The sequence below is a fragment of the Aotus nancymaae genome, unplaced genomic scaffold (assembly GCF_030222135.1).
Source record: "Aotus nancymaae isolate 86718 unplaced genomic scaffold, 86718_ANA_hifiasm-v0.15.2.pri h1tg000089l, whole genome shotgun sequence".
NCBI lineage: Eukaryota > Metazoa > Chordata > Mammalia > Primates > Aotidae > Aotus > Aotus nancymaae.
The window spans coordinates 1,406,051-1,421,570 of record NW_026988504.1 but is presented as its reverse complement, the minus strand read 5'-3'; the positions used below and the strand labels follow the sequence as shown (position 1 = coordinate 1,421,570).

Sequence of the window (15,520 nt, the reverse complement as noted above, 5' to 3'; positions counted from 1 at the left end):
AATGCATTTATGAATCATCCTCACTGTGGTGCTGTCTTCTCCTAGGAAGAAGCCTCACTCCTCCCCTCGCTGGCCACTGTCAGAGAGATGGGCGAGATGGGCGGGCAGGGAGGACACTCGGGGAGCTGCCCAGGCTCCTTTGCTGCCCATCACCCCAGAATCTTCTTGGGGTGGGTGGGGTCCCAGGTCACCTGCAGAGTAGCAGATGGTGGTTTGTAGAGAAGGTGTTGAGGTAGGGGAGGTGCCAGGGGATGCAGCCCAAGCCAAGCCCCGAGGAGCTGTCTCCCCGTACTTCCAGAGAGCCCAAGGCGTTCTGTGGTCAGTGAGGGCCGGCAATGGCTCTGCACAAAGATCTCCTCACCTGCCCAGCAGCTCCTGGCCAGCTCCCCACGGAGAGCCCGGACACTTGTCCCTGGAAATAGTGGTGCAGCTGTGTTTGGGCCAAGTCCATGAGGCCACTGGAACAGCAAAAGGCTACTCTACGGAGAGGGATACTGCAAGACAGGCCTGCAGGTTTCTGAGCATCCCTCTCACTCCACACGGTCATCTCCACAACCAGCTAGCTGTAAGTGCCGCCTTGCAGGCCCGGCTCCCTGTCTGGACTTTTCTGCACCTCCGCGAGCTCATTTCCTGTTGCAGCTGGAAGCCTCCCTCCCACAGGCACCTCCCCAGCACGCTCTGGCCAGGCTGCGCCTTCTGTGGACTGACCTGAGGACCTCGTCGGTTCCTCCTGAGAGTAGCAGGTGCTGGCGTCCACACCCAGAGAGATGGATGGGAAGGGCGGGAGTCCAGTCCAGCCCTGGTCTCCAGGCAGGTCCCTCCCAGGGTGGACATTTCCCATCTCTGCCTGGTCAGGGGCTGCTGACCCATTCATTCTGGAGCCTGAGCCTATCCTGCGCAAGCACCATGGACAGGGGTCAGCTGGGCACTGGAGAGGCATGGCAGAATTGGGCAGAGCAAGGGCCCCAGCGGGCAAGCCAGAGTCAGGGCAATTCCAACCAAGAAACCAGCAGGCCAGGTGTGGTGTCTCACACTTGTAATCTTAGCACTTTGGGAGGCAGTGGGAGGATCGATTGACCCCAGGGCTGGGCAAGGTGGTGCATGCCTGTAGTCCCACCTACTCAGGAGGCTGAGGTGGGAGGGTCGCTTGAGCCCAGGGGTTGCATGCAGGCTGCAATGAGCTGTGGTCATACCATTGCAGTCCAGCCTGGGCGACAAAGACCCTATCTCTTAAAAAAAAAAAAAAAAAAGTAAAAGTAAAATTAAATAAAAAATCAACTGGGGCAGAAGCTGAACCAAGCAGAGGTGGCAGCTCCTCCATCAGGGCTTACCTGGCCTGCTGGTGACTCACTCCAAACTGCTTCATTTTTGGAGGAACCAGAACTGAGAGGTGTCAGAGCTGCTGGTAACAGGGGCGGGGAAGGCATCATCCAGCCAGCCCGAAGCCCCATGGAGGGCTCCTCTGCCTGGCAGCATTTCCACGCTTCCCAGCAGGATTCATGGGTCCTTGCCCCCTAGAGCAATCTCCCTCCTCGACCTGCTGCAGACCCACATGAAACGTGTTCCTACCCAGCTTGGGTCTGTCCTCACACTCTCAGTGGCTTCCTGGGTGTCCACCTCCCCACAGCCTGCCTCACGTACCTTCCCAGACTTCTCACTTGTGTCAGGAGCCTGTGGACTCTGTCTGGCTCTACTCGAGTCCCTGCCTCTGGTCTCTGCTTAATCAGGAACCACAGCAGGAAGGCTCCTGGGGCCCACCTCCTGCAGCAAATGCCTCTGTACACTTCCCCACCTCCCTGTGCTTCATCTGGGGCCCAAGACCTGTCTGCCTCACTTGAAACCCATGTTGCCTGCTGCCTTCCCTCATGTCCCTGGACCAGAAGCACCTTTGACAGCTCTGCGACTGTCATCTTGCTCTGCGTCAGCAACCTGAGAGTGGGTGCTGGCAGGGAAACTGCCTTTGACGCAATGGAAACAGTCAGGGGTAGCCTTGGTCCTGGGGCAGACATGTGGCCTGTGGGACAATCTCTTCTGGGGGTACCTCTGCCTGGGTGGCGGGGTGCCAGGGTCTTTGCTGGGGCAAGGGTGATTCTGTTGCCCACAGCCCTGATCCAGGTACCTTCCCCACCCGCCCTGATCCCACATCCACCCACACGGCAGGGGGTCCTTCAGGGGAGCCTGCAGGGACTCCCAGCCCAGCACTGGCCATCTATGTCCCCCGCCTAGCTCCTGCACTGCCAGATCCCGGCCAGACAGCAGGTGCTCACCCCATCTACCCTCCCCTTTGTGCCTGAGTGTGGTGGGTGCTCAGTACGCTGGGGAACGGCCGGGACTCGCCACTGTGGCAGTTGTGGTGGAGGGTGCGGCTATGCCATCTGCCCTGCTGCAACGTCTTCCCTCCCTCAGAGGGGAAGAGCTGGATTCTGTCCCTCAAGCGCCCCTCCACACACCTCATACATGCCAAGCCGGGTTCTGCAGTGGGTCTGTGGGGTCTCTGGAAATGAGTTCCTGGGATGAAGTTCCCAGAAAGCTGCTCAGCTCTCCTGACACCTACACACCCTGACCGCCCCCCAGCAGGCCCTGCCCCCATGCGTACCCTGAACCCCCTTGCACACCCTGGACCCCTCTGCACACCCTGACCCCCCTGCATACCCTGGACCCCCACGTACACCTTGACACCCTGTGGCCACGTGGCCCAGCTCCCTTCACACAGTGTGCACTGCCTCTGGAGGGAGGGGGGCCTCATCCTGCTGTCTCTAAGCTCTGTGTTGGCTGAAGGAACCCAACCCTCAGCAGCTCCTCCAATCTGCTGGGCCTCCAGGGATGGCTGACTGTGTGTGTTCACCTGACTGGGCCACAGGGTGCCTGGAGTTTGGTCAAACATTATTCTGTTTCTGGTAGGGGGTTGGTTTTGCATGAGACTAACACTTGAATTTGCAGACTTTTGTATTAGATTACATTGACATTTTAATCAGTAAGGCAGATGCCCTCCAAGATGTGGGCAGGCCTTGTCTCATCAGTTGAAGGCCCCTGCTATTCCATCCACTGTAACCACCCTCCCTCCCAGGCAGACCCTCCCTCCTCATGTGGCAGAATGAGAAGTTAGGGCACTGGGGGCTGGAGACAAATTTATAAAACTTAAAGGGCCAGGACAGAAGTGATAGCACCCTACCAGGCAGGTCAGGAGCTGAAGGCGAAGGCCACAGGAAGTTCACCAGCAACCCAAGGACCCCTTTCCCCAAATGTCCATGGCATCTGGGTGCTTGGCAGCCAAGAGGAGCCACAATGGGTGTGGGATGCCTGGGACCCACTGGTCCTTCTCACATGGGAAGGAGAGGTTTCTACCTGAGTGGAGAGCAGGGAGTGGGTAGGAGGCAGGGTGGGATCCCACCTCCGCTAAGCCTTCACAGAGGGGGTCCTTGACCTTTGCACTCAGGAAGGAGCCCACACCAGCTGACACTGGGGTAGGAGTGGGTGAAGACCCTCCAGGCTCCTGAGCTCTAGAGGAAGGTGGTCCTGACATGGTTTGGGAGCAGAGGAGAAAGGAGTCAAGATTGGGGAATCCACCCCTGTTCTGGGCTGGGAAGCACTTGGAGATCAGAGAAATTTCCAGTGAGAATTGATGAGGCTCCTCCCTGGCTGGCCCCCCGCTGGTCCCCAGCTGGCCCCCTGCACTGATCCGGGCCACAGGCAGTGGGCCACTTCAGGGACCCCCATCCTCCCTAGTGAGAAGAGAAGAGAAGGTGGAGGCAGGATGGTGGGCAGGCAGGACGCGTCAATCCTTTTTGCCTGCTGGGGCCAGGCTGTGGGGGAGCAGCTTGGTGTGGCCAGAAGGCGACAGAGAAGCCCCTGCAGGGGAATCCAGCTTCACCTTGTCCAGGATGGTCTTCTTAATGGCGGCTGGGGACACTTGCTCCTGGTCAGCCATGGACTGCAGCTCCCTGAAAAGGTGGGAGAGGTTAGGTTCAGAGCACAAGTGTGCACCTGGGACGTGGGAGCGAAGCCACAGCTCCCAGTGCCAGTCAGGCCTGGGCGATGCGGTCACCCCCACCTCACATCTTTCATTCCCTCTGCCATGACCCACTCCTGCACAGCTGCTCAGCTCCCTCTCACCTCATTTGAATCAGCCTGGCATCATCGAATCTCCCCACAGTGCCCCCCAGACCGAGTCCTCATGGCCCCACCATGGGATGTGGGTTTACGCCCATCTCCCCTGCAGGCTGGAGGTGAGGCCAGGAACCCCGTGCTCCCCTCACTGTCAAACGCTGGCACTCAGCAGCGTCTGAGGGTGTCTGGGCTGGAGAGCGGCCAGTGTGGCGAGAAAGATGCCCTCACCCACCCTGCAAACCTGAACTGGGGACAGCGGCTCCCAGCCTGGCCCTGACCAGCTGTGGGATCCCAGGCAAACAGCCAGCTCCGTCTCTCTCCGCTCTTTGCTTCTCTTTCACTTTCCATGGAGTTTTCCTTGTGCCTGGATGCTACTGCTTGTCCAGCTGGTCTAACTTACTTAATCCCCAGTGAGAGAAGGAAGAAAGTGGAACCCGGCCCACAGAGGTTTCCTGATGTGCCTGGCCACCCTGCCACCCCACTGGTGTGGCCCCCGGCTCGAATAACCCTCCTGGCTGTGACGACAGTGGACCTATGTGGGGAGCACAGGGCAGAGCATCTGGGTCCCTCTGTGGACGTCCCCTCCTCGCAGAAAATGGAAGGTAGGGGGCACTGCCCACAATAACCCCCCAGGGAACCTCAGGGCCCCCCGTGTCCTGCCCAACGCCAGGCCAGAGCGCAATACATATCTGCTGAGTGTGTGAATGAGCAGATGTGTGTGAGACGGAGGCCTCTGCCATGCCAGGACGTAACCAGGGATGCACGCAGATTGGGGCCCCACCGTGTGCGGATGCAGGAGGCTTCCACAGCGTTGATAAGCAGGGAGCGGAAGCCCCCACTTTCCAGCACATGCAAGGCATGGATGGTGGCTCCACCAGGAGAGCAGACGTGGTCCTTGAGCTGGCCTGGGTGCTGTTCCGAGTGCAGCAGCATCTTGGCAGCCCCCTGCAGCCAGAAGGTTGACGGCTGTGGGCACCCACCTGCCTCTGCAGGGCACTGCCCCAGCCACCGCAGCACCCGCTGACTCCCCACTCGGCTGCTCCCGGTACAGCCCCACCAGAGGGTCAGGAAACACACTGACCAGGAGGGCCTGGGCCCCGAGGCGGACTGCCAGGCGCCTTGGAAGCCCCATCTTCACGCCCCCGTCAGCCAGGGCATCCAGGGCTGTGAACGCCTGTGGGGAGAAGGCACCCTGAGCCTCTGTCCTGGGCCTCTCCTCCTTCTCCTTCGGGCAAGCTCCAGTTCCCACAGCCTTGGAGCCCTCCACCCTGGTCCTCCCAGGGGGGCAGGGACAGATGCACCCTGTGGTCCTGGGAAGTATCTGCTCCCACCAGCTGCCCCCACAGTCCTCACATAGGCAGGGCCGCTGCCACTGAGCCCTGTGACGGCATTGATCAGGTCTTCCTCCACCTCTGTGCAGAAGCCCACGCTGCTCAGCAGCTGCTCCAGGAGCCTCCCATCTTCCACCTGGGCGTGTGTGCCCGTGGCATACACAGTGGCCCCCTCCCGCACCACGACTGGAGTATTGGTCATGCATCGGATGACCCTGGGACTTGGCCGAAATGCTGACAGCTTCTGGAGGAGAAACCAGTGTGTCAGTCTGGCCTTGGACACAGTGCCTAGATGCACTCACCCCACCGAGCAGTGCCCAAGTTCTCCCGGTGGGCTGGGACACTGCAACCCTTTTGCAGATGAAAACAGAAGCACTGAGTGCCAGGGCTCCAGTCCACCCTCTCCACACCCCGCTGGGCCTACAGTGCTACCTTCTCGATGGAGCTGATGGTGACACCGGCCGCACAGGACACCACGATGTGCCTATCCTCGATGTCGGCGCCTATCTCATCCAGGATGAAGGGGATGATGTGTGGCTTCACGGCCAGGAAGAGCACATCACTGTGCTGCACCGTCTCCTTGTTGTGGGGTGTCAGCTTCACCCCTATCTTCTACGGGAGGCAACAGGTGGGGTCAGCCTGGTCCTATGACTGTCCACACCCCCACCAAGCCAAGGGCCCCACAGGTAGAATGGCACAGAGAATGCTGGAATTGGGGGTGGGCAGGGCTGGGGGCGTAGGGCTCTGACCACCCCCTCGATTACCCTTCCCACCCAGTAATTGAGGAAAAACTCTTTGTGGAATGTGTTCCTCCATCCACGCCACTGCCCTGTCACCCGTCTCAGACTGCTGACCCAGACCCCTGCCCTCCACATGTGAGTGGGGGTCTCCAGTGGGGTGCCTGCCATCCCCAGGTGTGTTTTTTGGCTGCCAGGCTGTGGACCCACCTGCCAGGCCCCCAGAGGAGCCCTGCTCAAACTTTAACCCTGTGCAGGGAACTGCATTCCAGAACAGCAGCCTCCCATCGGCTGTACACATTCCCACCACCCAGCTCCCAAGAGTAATCGGCATGGTGAGGAGGCAGGAGGCCCCAGCCCAGGGACCCTGCCCTCACTGGGGTGGGGGCTGCAGCACACACTCCTGCCTCTCCATGCCCAGCCCCAGAGGGACTCAGTCTCCTTCCTCCCTTCCACCTGCACCTACCCTGAGGGCAGAAACTGTGTCCAGGTCCATGTCTGGGGAGCTGGCCATTATCTTGTGGGCAGCCAGGACGCCTGAGGGGGGAAAGAGTTCCTCTTCATGGCCAGTTCTGGCCTCTGTCCCTCCCCATTTCCAGGAAGGAGGGTAAGACAGCACACCTAAAGCCCCAAATATACACAAGCTGCCAGTTCCCCCAGGACTCAGGCCTTGAGACCTAGTCCCCCACATTCAGCCCCCAGCCCTGCAGAAGGGGAAAGAGGCCAGCCTCTCCCACTGGGCCTCACCGCCCCCCACCCAGGGGCCTACCTGCTGCTGTGAAGCCCTTGGCCAGGGCAAAAGCCAGCTGGCCAGCACCGATGAAGCCCACGCTCATGCCGTCCGGAGATCCCTGGCCCAACGTCCCCACAGTTGGCACCGGCTCTGCAGGGACAGCTGCGGGACGAGACCGGCAGGATCAAGAGCAAGTCGGCGGGGGCGGGGGGGGGCAGTGCCAGCATGGCCGCTCCTCCCACAGCCGCCTGCCCACCTCCCTTGGTCCCAGATGGTCTAACTTTCCACTTTCCTGTCCGTAGCCCCGGCCCGTTAGCTGCTCCGGGGCCCCTGGACACAGCGGCCATCCCCAGGCTGCTGCCGAGGGTCCTGCACCCACCGTAGGGGTCGAGGCTCGGCAGAGGAAGTGACTGGAGGGGGAAAGTCCGGGGAGGGCCCGGCGCCCGGGGGTCTCTCGTCTTGGCTCCCACCCCGCCCGGAACTGGACGACCGTCGCTACCCACCCGGTGGCCGCCACCCACCATTCCCAGAGCCCGATCCCAGCCCAGCTACCCCGCGCAGGTCGTCCCCAGTCCGCAGCGCCGCGCCCGCCACGCGGCACCCACGCCCCGACCCCGCCCCCGCCGCGCTAGCAAATCCGGGAGCGGCCACCGAGCGCTGGCCAATCAGAGCGCGCGGTGGCGCCGGAGCGGTTGCATCATCCGCGGGCCCCTCCCACGCCGCCCGCAGGACCCGCCTCTCGCGCGCCCCGCGGAACCCCCGACGCCCGGACAGACACCCTCTCTGGCACGCACCCCTCCACTCGCGACCCCCTACCGCGCTTCTCTGAGTAGCGCTTCCCGGGACCTGCACGGGGGTCTGAGGACGCGGGCGGAGGGGGGGTCCGAGGGGCGCCCGCTGTGAGGGGAGCCCCGCTGTGAGGGGAGCCCGGGTGTAAGGGGCGCCCGCGTGTTAGGGGAGCCCCCATGTGAGGGGAGCCCGCGTGTGAGGGGAGCCCGCGCGTGAGGGGAGCCCGCGTGTGAGGGGAGCCCGCGTGTGAGGGGAGCCCGCGTGTGAGGGGAGACCGCGTGTGAGGGGAGCCCGCGTGTGAGGGGAGCCCCCGTGTGAGGGGCGCCTTCGTGTGAGGGGAGCCCCCGTGTGAGGGGAGCCCGCGTGTGAGGGGAGCCCGCGTGTGAGGGGAGCCTGCCCGTGAGGGGAGCCCGCGTGTGAGGGGAGACCGCGTGTGAGGGGCGCCTTCGTGTGAGGGGAGCCCGCGCGTGAGGGGAGCTCGCGTGTGAGGGGCGCCTTCGTGTGAGGGGAGCCCGCGCGTGAGGGGAGCTCGCGTGTGAGGGGCGCCTTCGTGTGAGGGGAGCTCGCGTGTGAGGGGAGCCCGCGTGTGAGGGGAGCCCGCCCGTGAGGGGAGCCCGCGTGAGAGGGGAGCCCGCGTGTGAGGGGCGCCCCCGTTTGAGGGAGCCCGCGCGTGTGAGGAGGCCGGGCGTGAGGGGAGCCCGCGCGTGAGGGGAGCGTGCGCATGAGGTGAGCCCCAGTATGACGGGAGCCCCAGTGTGAGGGGCACTTGTGAGGGGCTCTCTATGCAAGGCTTTCTCTCGGGCCGCGGGGTCAAGCTGGTGTCCCTTGTCGCAGGGCCGGCACTCTCTGGGAATTAATCCCTTCTGCTATCGAGTTTAGAGAAGCCCGGCTGCACAGTGTTTTCTTTCCTTTTTCTTTTTTCTTTTTTTTTTTGGTTGGGATAGGGTTGAAAATAATTTCCCAAGTGGAAGCATTTTAAATATGTCACTATTTCGGCCGGGCGCGGTGGCTCACGCCTGTACTGCCAGCACTTTGGGAGGCTGAGGCGGCGGATCACCTGAGGTCAGGAGTTTGAGACCAGGTTGGTCAACATGGTGAAACCCGGTCTCTACTAAAAATACAGAAAAAAAAATTAGCTGGCTGTGGTGACTCACTCCTGTGATCCCAGCTGCTGGAGAGGCTGAGGCAGGAGAATCGCTTGAACCCGGGGGGCGGGAGGTTGTGTGAGCTGGGATCAGGCCACTGCACTCCAGCCTGGGCATCAGAGCAAGACTCCGTCTCAAAAAAAAAAAGAAAGAAATTGGCCTGACACTTCAGCCACGGGCACTACCATCTGAGCTTCCTCTAGCTGGGCACACGGTGGCGCTCCACCAGCAAACCCAGGAAGCCGATCCCATCAAGCCGCAGCTCCCAGGCGGCCTGGAGCATCCCCCAGTCCTGGAGCATCTTGCCTGCCCTGGATTTTAGGGAAAGTGAAGCTCCAGTCACTTCCCCCTGAGGACATGCTAGGAGTTCATCCGGGCCGGGCCTTCGTTTAGGCCTCTGGATAGTCAGAGTTCCTGTAGGTGGCAGCATTAAAGGGCAAAGTCAGAAGTGATCACTGACAGCCCATCCCCCTGCCGAGGAGTGACAGGAGCTGCCTTATGTTTTCCTTTTTGTTGTTTTGAGATGGAGTTTCACTCTTGTTGTCCAGGCTGCAGTGCAGCGGCGCGATCTCCGTTCAATGCAACCTCCGACTCCTGGGTTCGAGCGATTCTCCTGCCTCAGCCTCCAGAGTAGCTGGGATTGATTACAGGCATGTGCCACCACACCCAGTTAATTATTTATTTATTATTTATTTATTTTTTGAGACAGAGTTTCGCTCTTGTTACCCAGGCTGGAGTGCAATGGCGCGATCTCGGCTCACCGCAACCTCCGCCTCCTGGGTTCAGGCAATTCTCCTGCCTCAGCCTCCTGAGTAGCTGGGATTACAGGCACGCACCACCGTGCCCAGCTAATTTTCTGTATTTTTAGTAGAGACAGGGTTTCACCATGTTGAACCAGGATGGTCTCGATCTCTTGACCTCGTGATCCGCCCGCCTCGGCCTCCAAAGTGCTGGGATTACAGGCGTGAGCCACCGCGCCTGGCCCCAATTTTTTACTTTTAGTACAGACAGGGTTTCTCCATATTGATCAGGGTGGTCTCAACTCCCAACCTCAGGTGATCTGCCCGCCTCAGCCTCCTGAAGTGCTGGGATTACAGGTGTGAGCCACCACGCCCGGCTGGAGCCGCCTTATGTCTTCCGTGCTGTTTCTCAGATGATGACAGGCTGTTCTAGCATGTTGTTTCAGAAGGCTTGGGACGCTCCTGCAGCAGCGGCAGGGCCACGCGTTCTCACTATCATCTGGCCACCTGGTCCCACCGTGTGGACACGTAATGACCACCACCAACACTGGGAGGCCTCTGTATGGTGGCCACGGGAGGAGCTTGTCCAGATGGGCAGCTCAAACCTAGGGCATGAAGCCTAGCGTTGCCACGGCGCTTTCAGATCCAGTTTCAAAATCACGTTATCACCAAGTGATAAAAGCAAGTAGTGCTTTTACCTAAAAACCCAAAACTCAACACAGCCCTCTGGGCTAAGGATACATTGTCAACAGGACTGATTGAAGCAAGCTGCCCAGCCCTGGTCCCCTCCCCTTCCTTTCTCTTCCTCAGGACCTTTGAGATTTAGTAATAGGTTGGTGGTGTGTTGAGGGCAGAAGGCCACTGGACAGGGAGGAAACTGGGAACTTGCTGACAACTCATTTCAGAATTCTGGCCAGCAAAGAAAGGAGAGAAGGAGGCCAGGTCCCCTCCAAGACTGGTGTCCAGGTCTCCCCTGGAGTCAGGAGGCAGGAGGCAGGTGGTCCCTGTGCCCCCTCCCCACCGCCCTCAGCCAGCAACAGACCCCACAGCTGACTGCCCTTGTCTGGGATCTGCCACTGAGCCCAAAACACCCTCCCGCTCTGAGTAAAGGACCTCAGTCAGACCGTTTGTTGCTAACACGAGTGAGCCCCTCCCTAGTGGCCCACGGAGGCCCTTCCTCACATCCTGGCAGCAGCGCAGGTGTGACTATGGGGACCGCAGTCCAAAAGGAGCAGCAATGCGTCTGTCTACCTTCATGTCCAGGGCCTCCAGAGACGCCCAGATGGGCGTTGGGGGAAGGAAGTGAGCGCTGAGGGCCTCTGGGAGAGATGGGCATGAGCCGCAGGCCCATCTGAGCCGGACTGGCCTGTCACCCCTCTGAGGCAGAGAACACTGCCTGCCCCATCCCCAGGAGACTGCTCAGACCCTCAGGAGCCCAGCCTGCCCTGCACCGCAATCCTGGGACACACCCAGGGTCACCTTCTTCAGCCTCCCCCAGAGCATGCTGAGAGGGGTCACCGGGAGCGGCAGGTGCCCACGGCCCCCTCAGAAGAGACTGCTGGGCCAGAGGCAGGGTGTGTCTAAACATCAGCATTTATTTCCTGCTCAAGGACATCAGGGCCTAGTCAATGGGCTGAGGGGCTGTGGTGCCACGGCCCATCTGGCTTGGGCTGAGGGGTGGCCAGTGGGTTCGCTCCAGGCTGGTCCAGGCTGGGCTGGGCTTCTGTGCAGGAGAAACTGGCTGGAGCGTGGAGGGTGACAGCCCCGGTGTCGGGAGTGTCTGGACCCTTGAGCAGAGTTGAGCAGTGCCCAGACTCTGTGTCCAGTGGCCGTCCTCAGCTGGGCTCCCTCCCAGTGCCACGAGTGCCCACCGGACCACAGCTGAAGCTGCTTCGCCACAGCCGATGGTGGGTGTCTGGGTGGGGCTCCGTGGCTGGGGCAGAACCATCTCCTCCCCACACACGGTGTAATCACCGACCTCTACAGGCTCTTCCAGGACACCTGCGCCACCTCCAGCCTGCGGACACCGGAGGCAGCCTGGTTCCACCATAGCACAGTCTTAGCTCTGGTTCCAAAGGCTGTGGCCACTAGCCCAGAGGCTTCCCAAAGTTGAGTGGGAGAGGATGGTCCAGATTTCTGGCTCCTTGTCTGTGAGCTGGCACAGCCCCCCAAGCAGACCTCTCCTCCCAGGGTTCTGGGAGCTGGCCCTCCTAGCCAGGAGGTGGTTCTGGCTCCCCATGCCCCTCCTCCCCTTGCCTGGCCCGGATGCTTTCCTGGGTTTGTCTCCTCTGGAAATCATTCCTTTTTTGGCTTGCCATAGCCAGCCTGAGTGTGGTCTCCAGACACTACTGGAGGTACTGGGTGCCTTGCAAATCCTTCCAGCTTAGTGTCCCCAGCTGCAGAATGGGTCACAACAGCAGCTGCTTTAAGGTATTCCCTGTGTTGCAGTGACCAGCACTGAGCCCCAGGAGCGCTGGAAAGTGGTGAGAGAGCGAGCTGGGGATTGGCCAAGGGGAGGCTCTTCCTGCCTCTGCTCTGGGCCTCTGCCCTACTGCCCTGCCCCTGTCCCTCCGTCCCTCTGTGAGCCCGCCCTGGAAGTTGGGGGCGACCTCTCCCAATGCACTTCATCTACCCTGAGCTCACTACTTGACACCTTGGTTCACCTGAGTCCCCTCGAGGGGCCTGGAGATGCTGGCCAGAGAGTGGAGGTGGGCAGCTGCTGCTGTGGGCTACAGGCTGGGCACGAAGCGAATCCTCTGGGAGTAGGCAAGGTCGATGATGTACAGGAGCAGGTTGATGTAGGTGAAAATGGCCACCACCAGCTGGCTGTCCCAGGGACAGCTGCCTCGAGCGCAGTCAGGGGGCCGTCCAGGCTCGCCGTACTTGGGATCGAAACAGAAGACTGGCCAGATCACGGCAGCGCTGAGGTACAGGAGCACAGCCAGGAAGGTGTACACCACCACCAGCCGGTCAAAGGGGCAGCCCAGGCCCCCCGTGTGGCCCATCACACTCAGGACCACCACGGCCACCGTGGCCAGGAAGCAAAGGCTGTAGACGGCCACGCACCACTGGGTGGCCACATAGCGCCCGTAGCGGCTGTCGTGGACCAGCGCCCCGAAGATGATGCAGGCCACAAAGGCCTGGACGATCTTAAGCAGCCCTGACAGGGTGGCCATGTAGCTGGTCACCTGGCCGGGCCGAGCCCGCGTCAGGGCCACCTCCACAGCGTAGGCCAGGAAGAGGAGTCCAGCAAAGACGCTGGCTGCCAGGCGGAAGTCCCTGGCAGCACAGCCGGCAGGCTTGGGTGGGCACTCCCACTGGGCGAAGTACAGCGGATACAGGACTGCAGCTGTGGCGCACAGCAGGGTGGCCAGCATGGCGAAGGCAGCCGTGAAGTTGCCCCAGGAGAGCCGGAGGCAGCCATGGAGCCTTGTGAACTCACAGGCCACCACCAGCGCAGAGACAGCGAAGCAGAAGCCCCAGGCAGCCATGCAGAAGGTGCCCTGGACGCCTGCGAAGCCGCCCCGGTGGGCCACCAGGCTGAAAGTGGTGCAGCCAAAGGCCAGCTGCAGCACGCGGGCCGTACCCACGGGGGACATCACGGCGCCCAGGTGCAGGTACGCACCCTCAGGGGGCTCCATGCTGCTGCCCATGTGGGCAGCCACGTTACCGGCTCACACAGTGCCCCAAGGCCCTGGGGTCTCTGCTGGGCCAAGGCCGCTCAGTCCCTTGCGGTAGTGGTAGGTGCCCGCAGCCTGCAGAGGCGGTGAGGACGGTGACATTGCAGCAGGGCAGCCTCTCTTCTGCCTATGTGAGGCGGCCCCCCAGCCCTATAAATAGACAGCCGTGATCAGAGCCCCAGAATAGTAGCCCACGTGCCTGTCCCCATCTTAGACATTTGACCCCTGGTCCCCTGTGGAGCCCCTGCCAGGACCATTAACCCATAGGCTGCTGGCGTCACCCCACCTCCGCCTCCCGCCTCCCGCCTCCCGCCTCCCACCTCCCGCCTCCCGCCTCCCGCCTTCCACGCACCTGCATCTGTCAGTCTGGTCAGCTGGTTGCACGCTTGTAGGGGAGGGGAGGGAGATGGAGGGGAGAAGAGAACATGCGGGTCCCCATGGGGTAACCCCAGCTCCGACAGCCTCCAGGGCTGGCCGCACGGGGGAGGGGCGCAGGAGGCAGGAAGGCGGCAGCTAGGGATCCCGGGCTCCTGGGGATTTTCCCCAACGTTTATCCCACCCCTTCCGGACAGCAGTTTGGTTCAGAGCCTGCGCGGGCTTCAGGACCCTGCTGCCATTGCCCGGGCCTCGCAGGGCTCTGCTGCGGCGGTGCGGGGAGCAGAGCATGGAGACCCTGGCTTCGACTCCTCAAGGGCCCCCCCCCCACCCTTATTCCATCTCGTCCCTAGCCTGCCTGGAGCAGAGACATTAGACTGTTAGTTCTTGTCTGCAGGGATCAATTCGGAGCTCTTCACTTGTCCTTCACATTAAACACCTAGAAAAACCCTCCAGCCCAGGCTGGAGTGCAGTAGTGAGATCTGGGTTCACTGTAACCTCTGCCTTCCAGATTCAAGAGATTCTTCTGCCTCAGCCTCCTGAGTAGCTGGGATTACAGTGCCTGCCACCACGCCCACCTAATTTTTGTATTTTTAGTAGAGACAGGGTTTCACCATGTTGGCCAGGCTGGTCTCGATCTCTTGACCTAGTGATCCTCCTGCCTCAGGCTCCCAAAGTACTGGGATTATAGGCATGAGCCACTGGACCTGGCCCCCACCATTTTTTTTTTTTTTTTTTTGAGACAGGGTCTAGCTCTGTCACCCAGGCTAGAGTGCAGTGATGAGATCATGGCTCACTGCAGCCTTGACCTCCCAGGCTCAAGTGATCCTCCTGCCTCAGCCTTTTTATTTATTTATTTAATCACCTGCAATCACTCCCAACTCTTCCATTTTTAAGCTAAAATGTGAAATGTTTTTGAAAAGGAAAAAAGATTTCTTACTAAATTTCGTACATGCTCTGGCCCAATCAATACAGGAAAAGAGAAAGAAAAATTGCCTGTAATTCCATTACCTGGATTCAACCACTTTGAACACGGTCCAGTATATCCTTGTAGGTATTTCCTGAACTTTTTAGTTAGAAAAAACAAATCCACAGAAGGGCTGCAAAATAGCACAACAAACATTCATATACCCTTCACCTAGATTCAGAACTCATTGAGGTTTTGTCACGTCTGAGCTCTCTCTCCCCCCAGACACCTCATTAATTACTTAATTAATTAATTCTGCAAATATGATAATGCAACCCTAGATTCCACAGACCCGGTCTTCCTAAGAACAAGGCTGGCCAGGTACGATGGCGCACGCCTATGATCCCAGGACTTTGGGAGGCCAAGGGAGACGGATCACCTGAGATCAGGAGTTCAAGACCAGCCTGGCCAACATGGTGAGCCTCCATCTCTACAAAAAATACAAATATTAGCTGGGTATGGTGGCGGGAGCCTGTAATCCGAGCTATTTAGGAGGCTGAGGCAGGAAGAATCTCTTGAACCCGGGAGGCGGAGGCTGCAATGAACTGGATCTTGCCACTGCACTCCAGCCTGGGTGAAAGAGACTCCTTCTCAAAAAAAAAAGAACAGGGCTATTCCTCCAGAGAACCTCAGCACACTGACACATTCCAGAAATTTAAGAACGATCACAATACAATACATGGTTTATATTCATTTTTTCCCACTTGTCCTCAAAATACATATTACAGCTTTTAAAATTTTTTCATGAAGCTCTCATTAGTGATTACGCATTTCGTGTGGCTGTCATGCCTCTCAGGGGGCTGTGTTCTCAAATAGTCTCCACTTTTATTTTTTTGAGAGAGAGTCTCACTCTGTCACCCAGGCTGGAGTACAGTGGTACAATCACCACTCACTGCAACCTTGAACTCCTGCCCTC

General features: G+C 59.9%; 2 protein-coding genes across 3 annotated transcripts; both read right to left on the bottom strand.

The window, feature by feature from the left end:
- Positions 1-2,944: 2,944 nt before the first annotated feature.
- PYCR1 (pyrroline-5-carboxylate reductase 1) lies at positions 2,945-7,494 on the bottom strand. 2 transcript variants are annotated; one of them, XM_012452704.2, is made up of 8 exons: positions 7,461-7,494; positions 6,945-7,070; positions 6,642-6,712; positions 5,871-6,050; positions 5,461-5,682; positions 5,189-5,281; positions 4,889-5,052; positions 2,945-3,941 (listed from the first exon to the last, which is right to left on the bottom strand). In XM_012452704.2, exons 2-8 carry the CDS (start codon positions 7,009-7,011, stop codon positions 3,776-3,778), a joined length of 963 nt encoding a protein of 320 aa, XP_012308127.1. In that variant the 5' UTR covers positions 7,012-7,070; positions 7,461-7,494; the 3' UTR covers positions 2,945-3,775. The 2 variants fall into 2 exon arrangements, with proteins under 2 accessions (XP_012308127.1, XP_012308125.1); XM_012452702.2 differs by having other exon boundaries at positions 7,430-7,480.
- A 3,658-nt stretch (positions 7,495-11,152) lies between these two features.
- On the bottom strand, positions 11,153-13,799 carry MYADML2 (myeloid associated differentiation marker like 2). Its single transcript, XM_012452701.3, has 2 exons — positions 13,615-13,799; positions 11,153-13,412 (listed from the first exon to the last, which is right to left on the bottom strand). Exon 2 carries the CDS (start codon positions 13,233-13,235, stop codon positions 12,312-12,314), a length of 924 nt encoding a protein of 307 aa, XP_012308124.2. The 5' UTR covers positions 13,236-13,412; positions 13,615-13,799; the 3' UTR covers positions 11,153-12,311.
- Between the last annotated feature and the right edge of the window lie 1,721 nt (positions 13,800-15,520).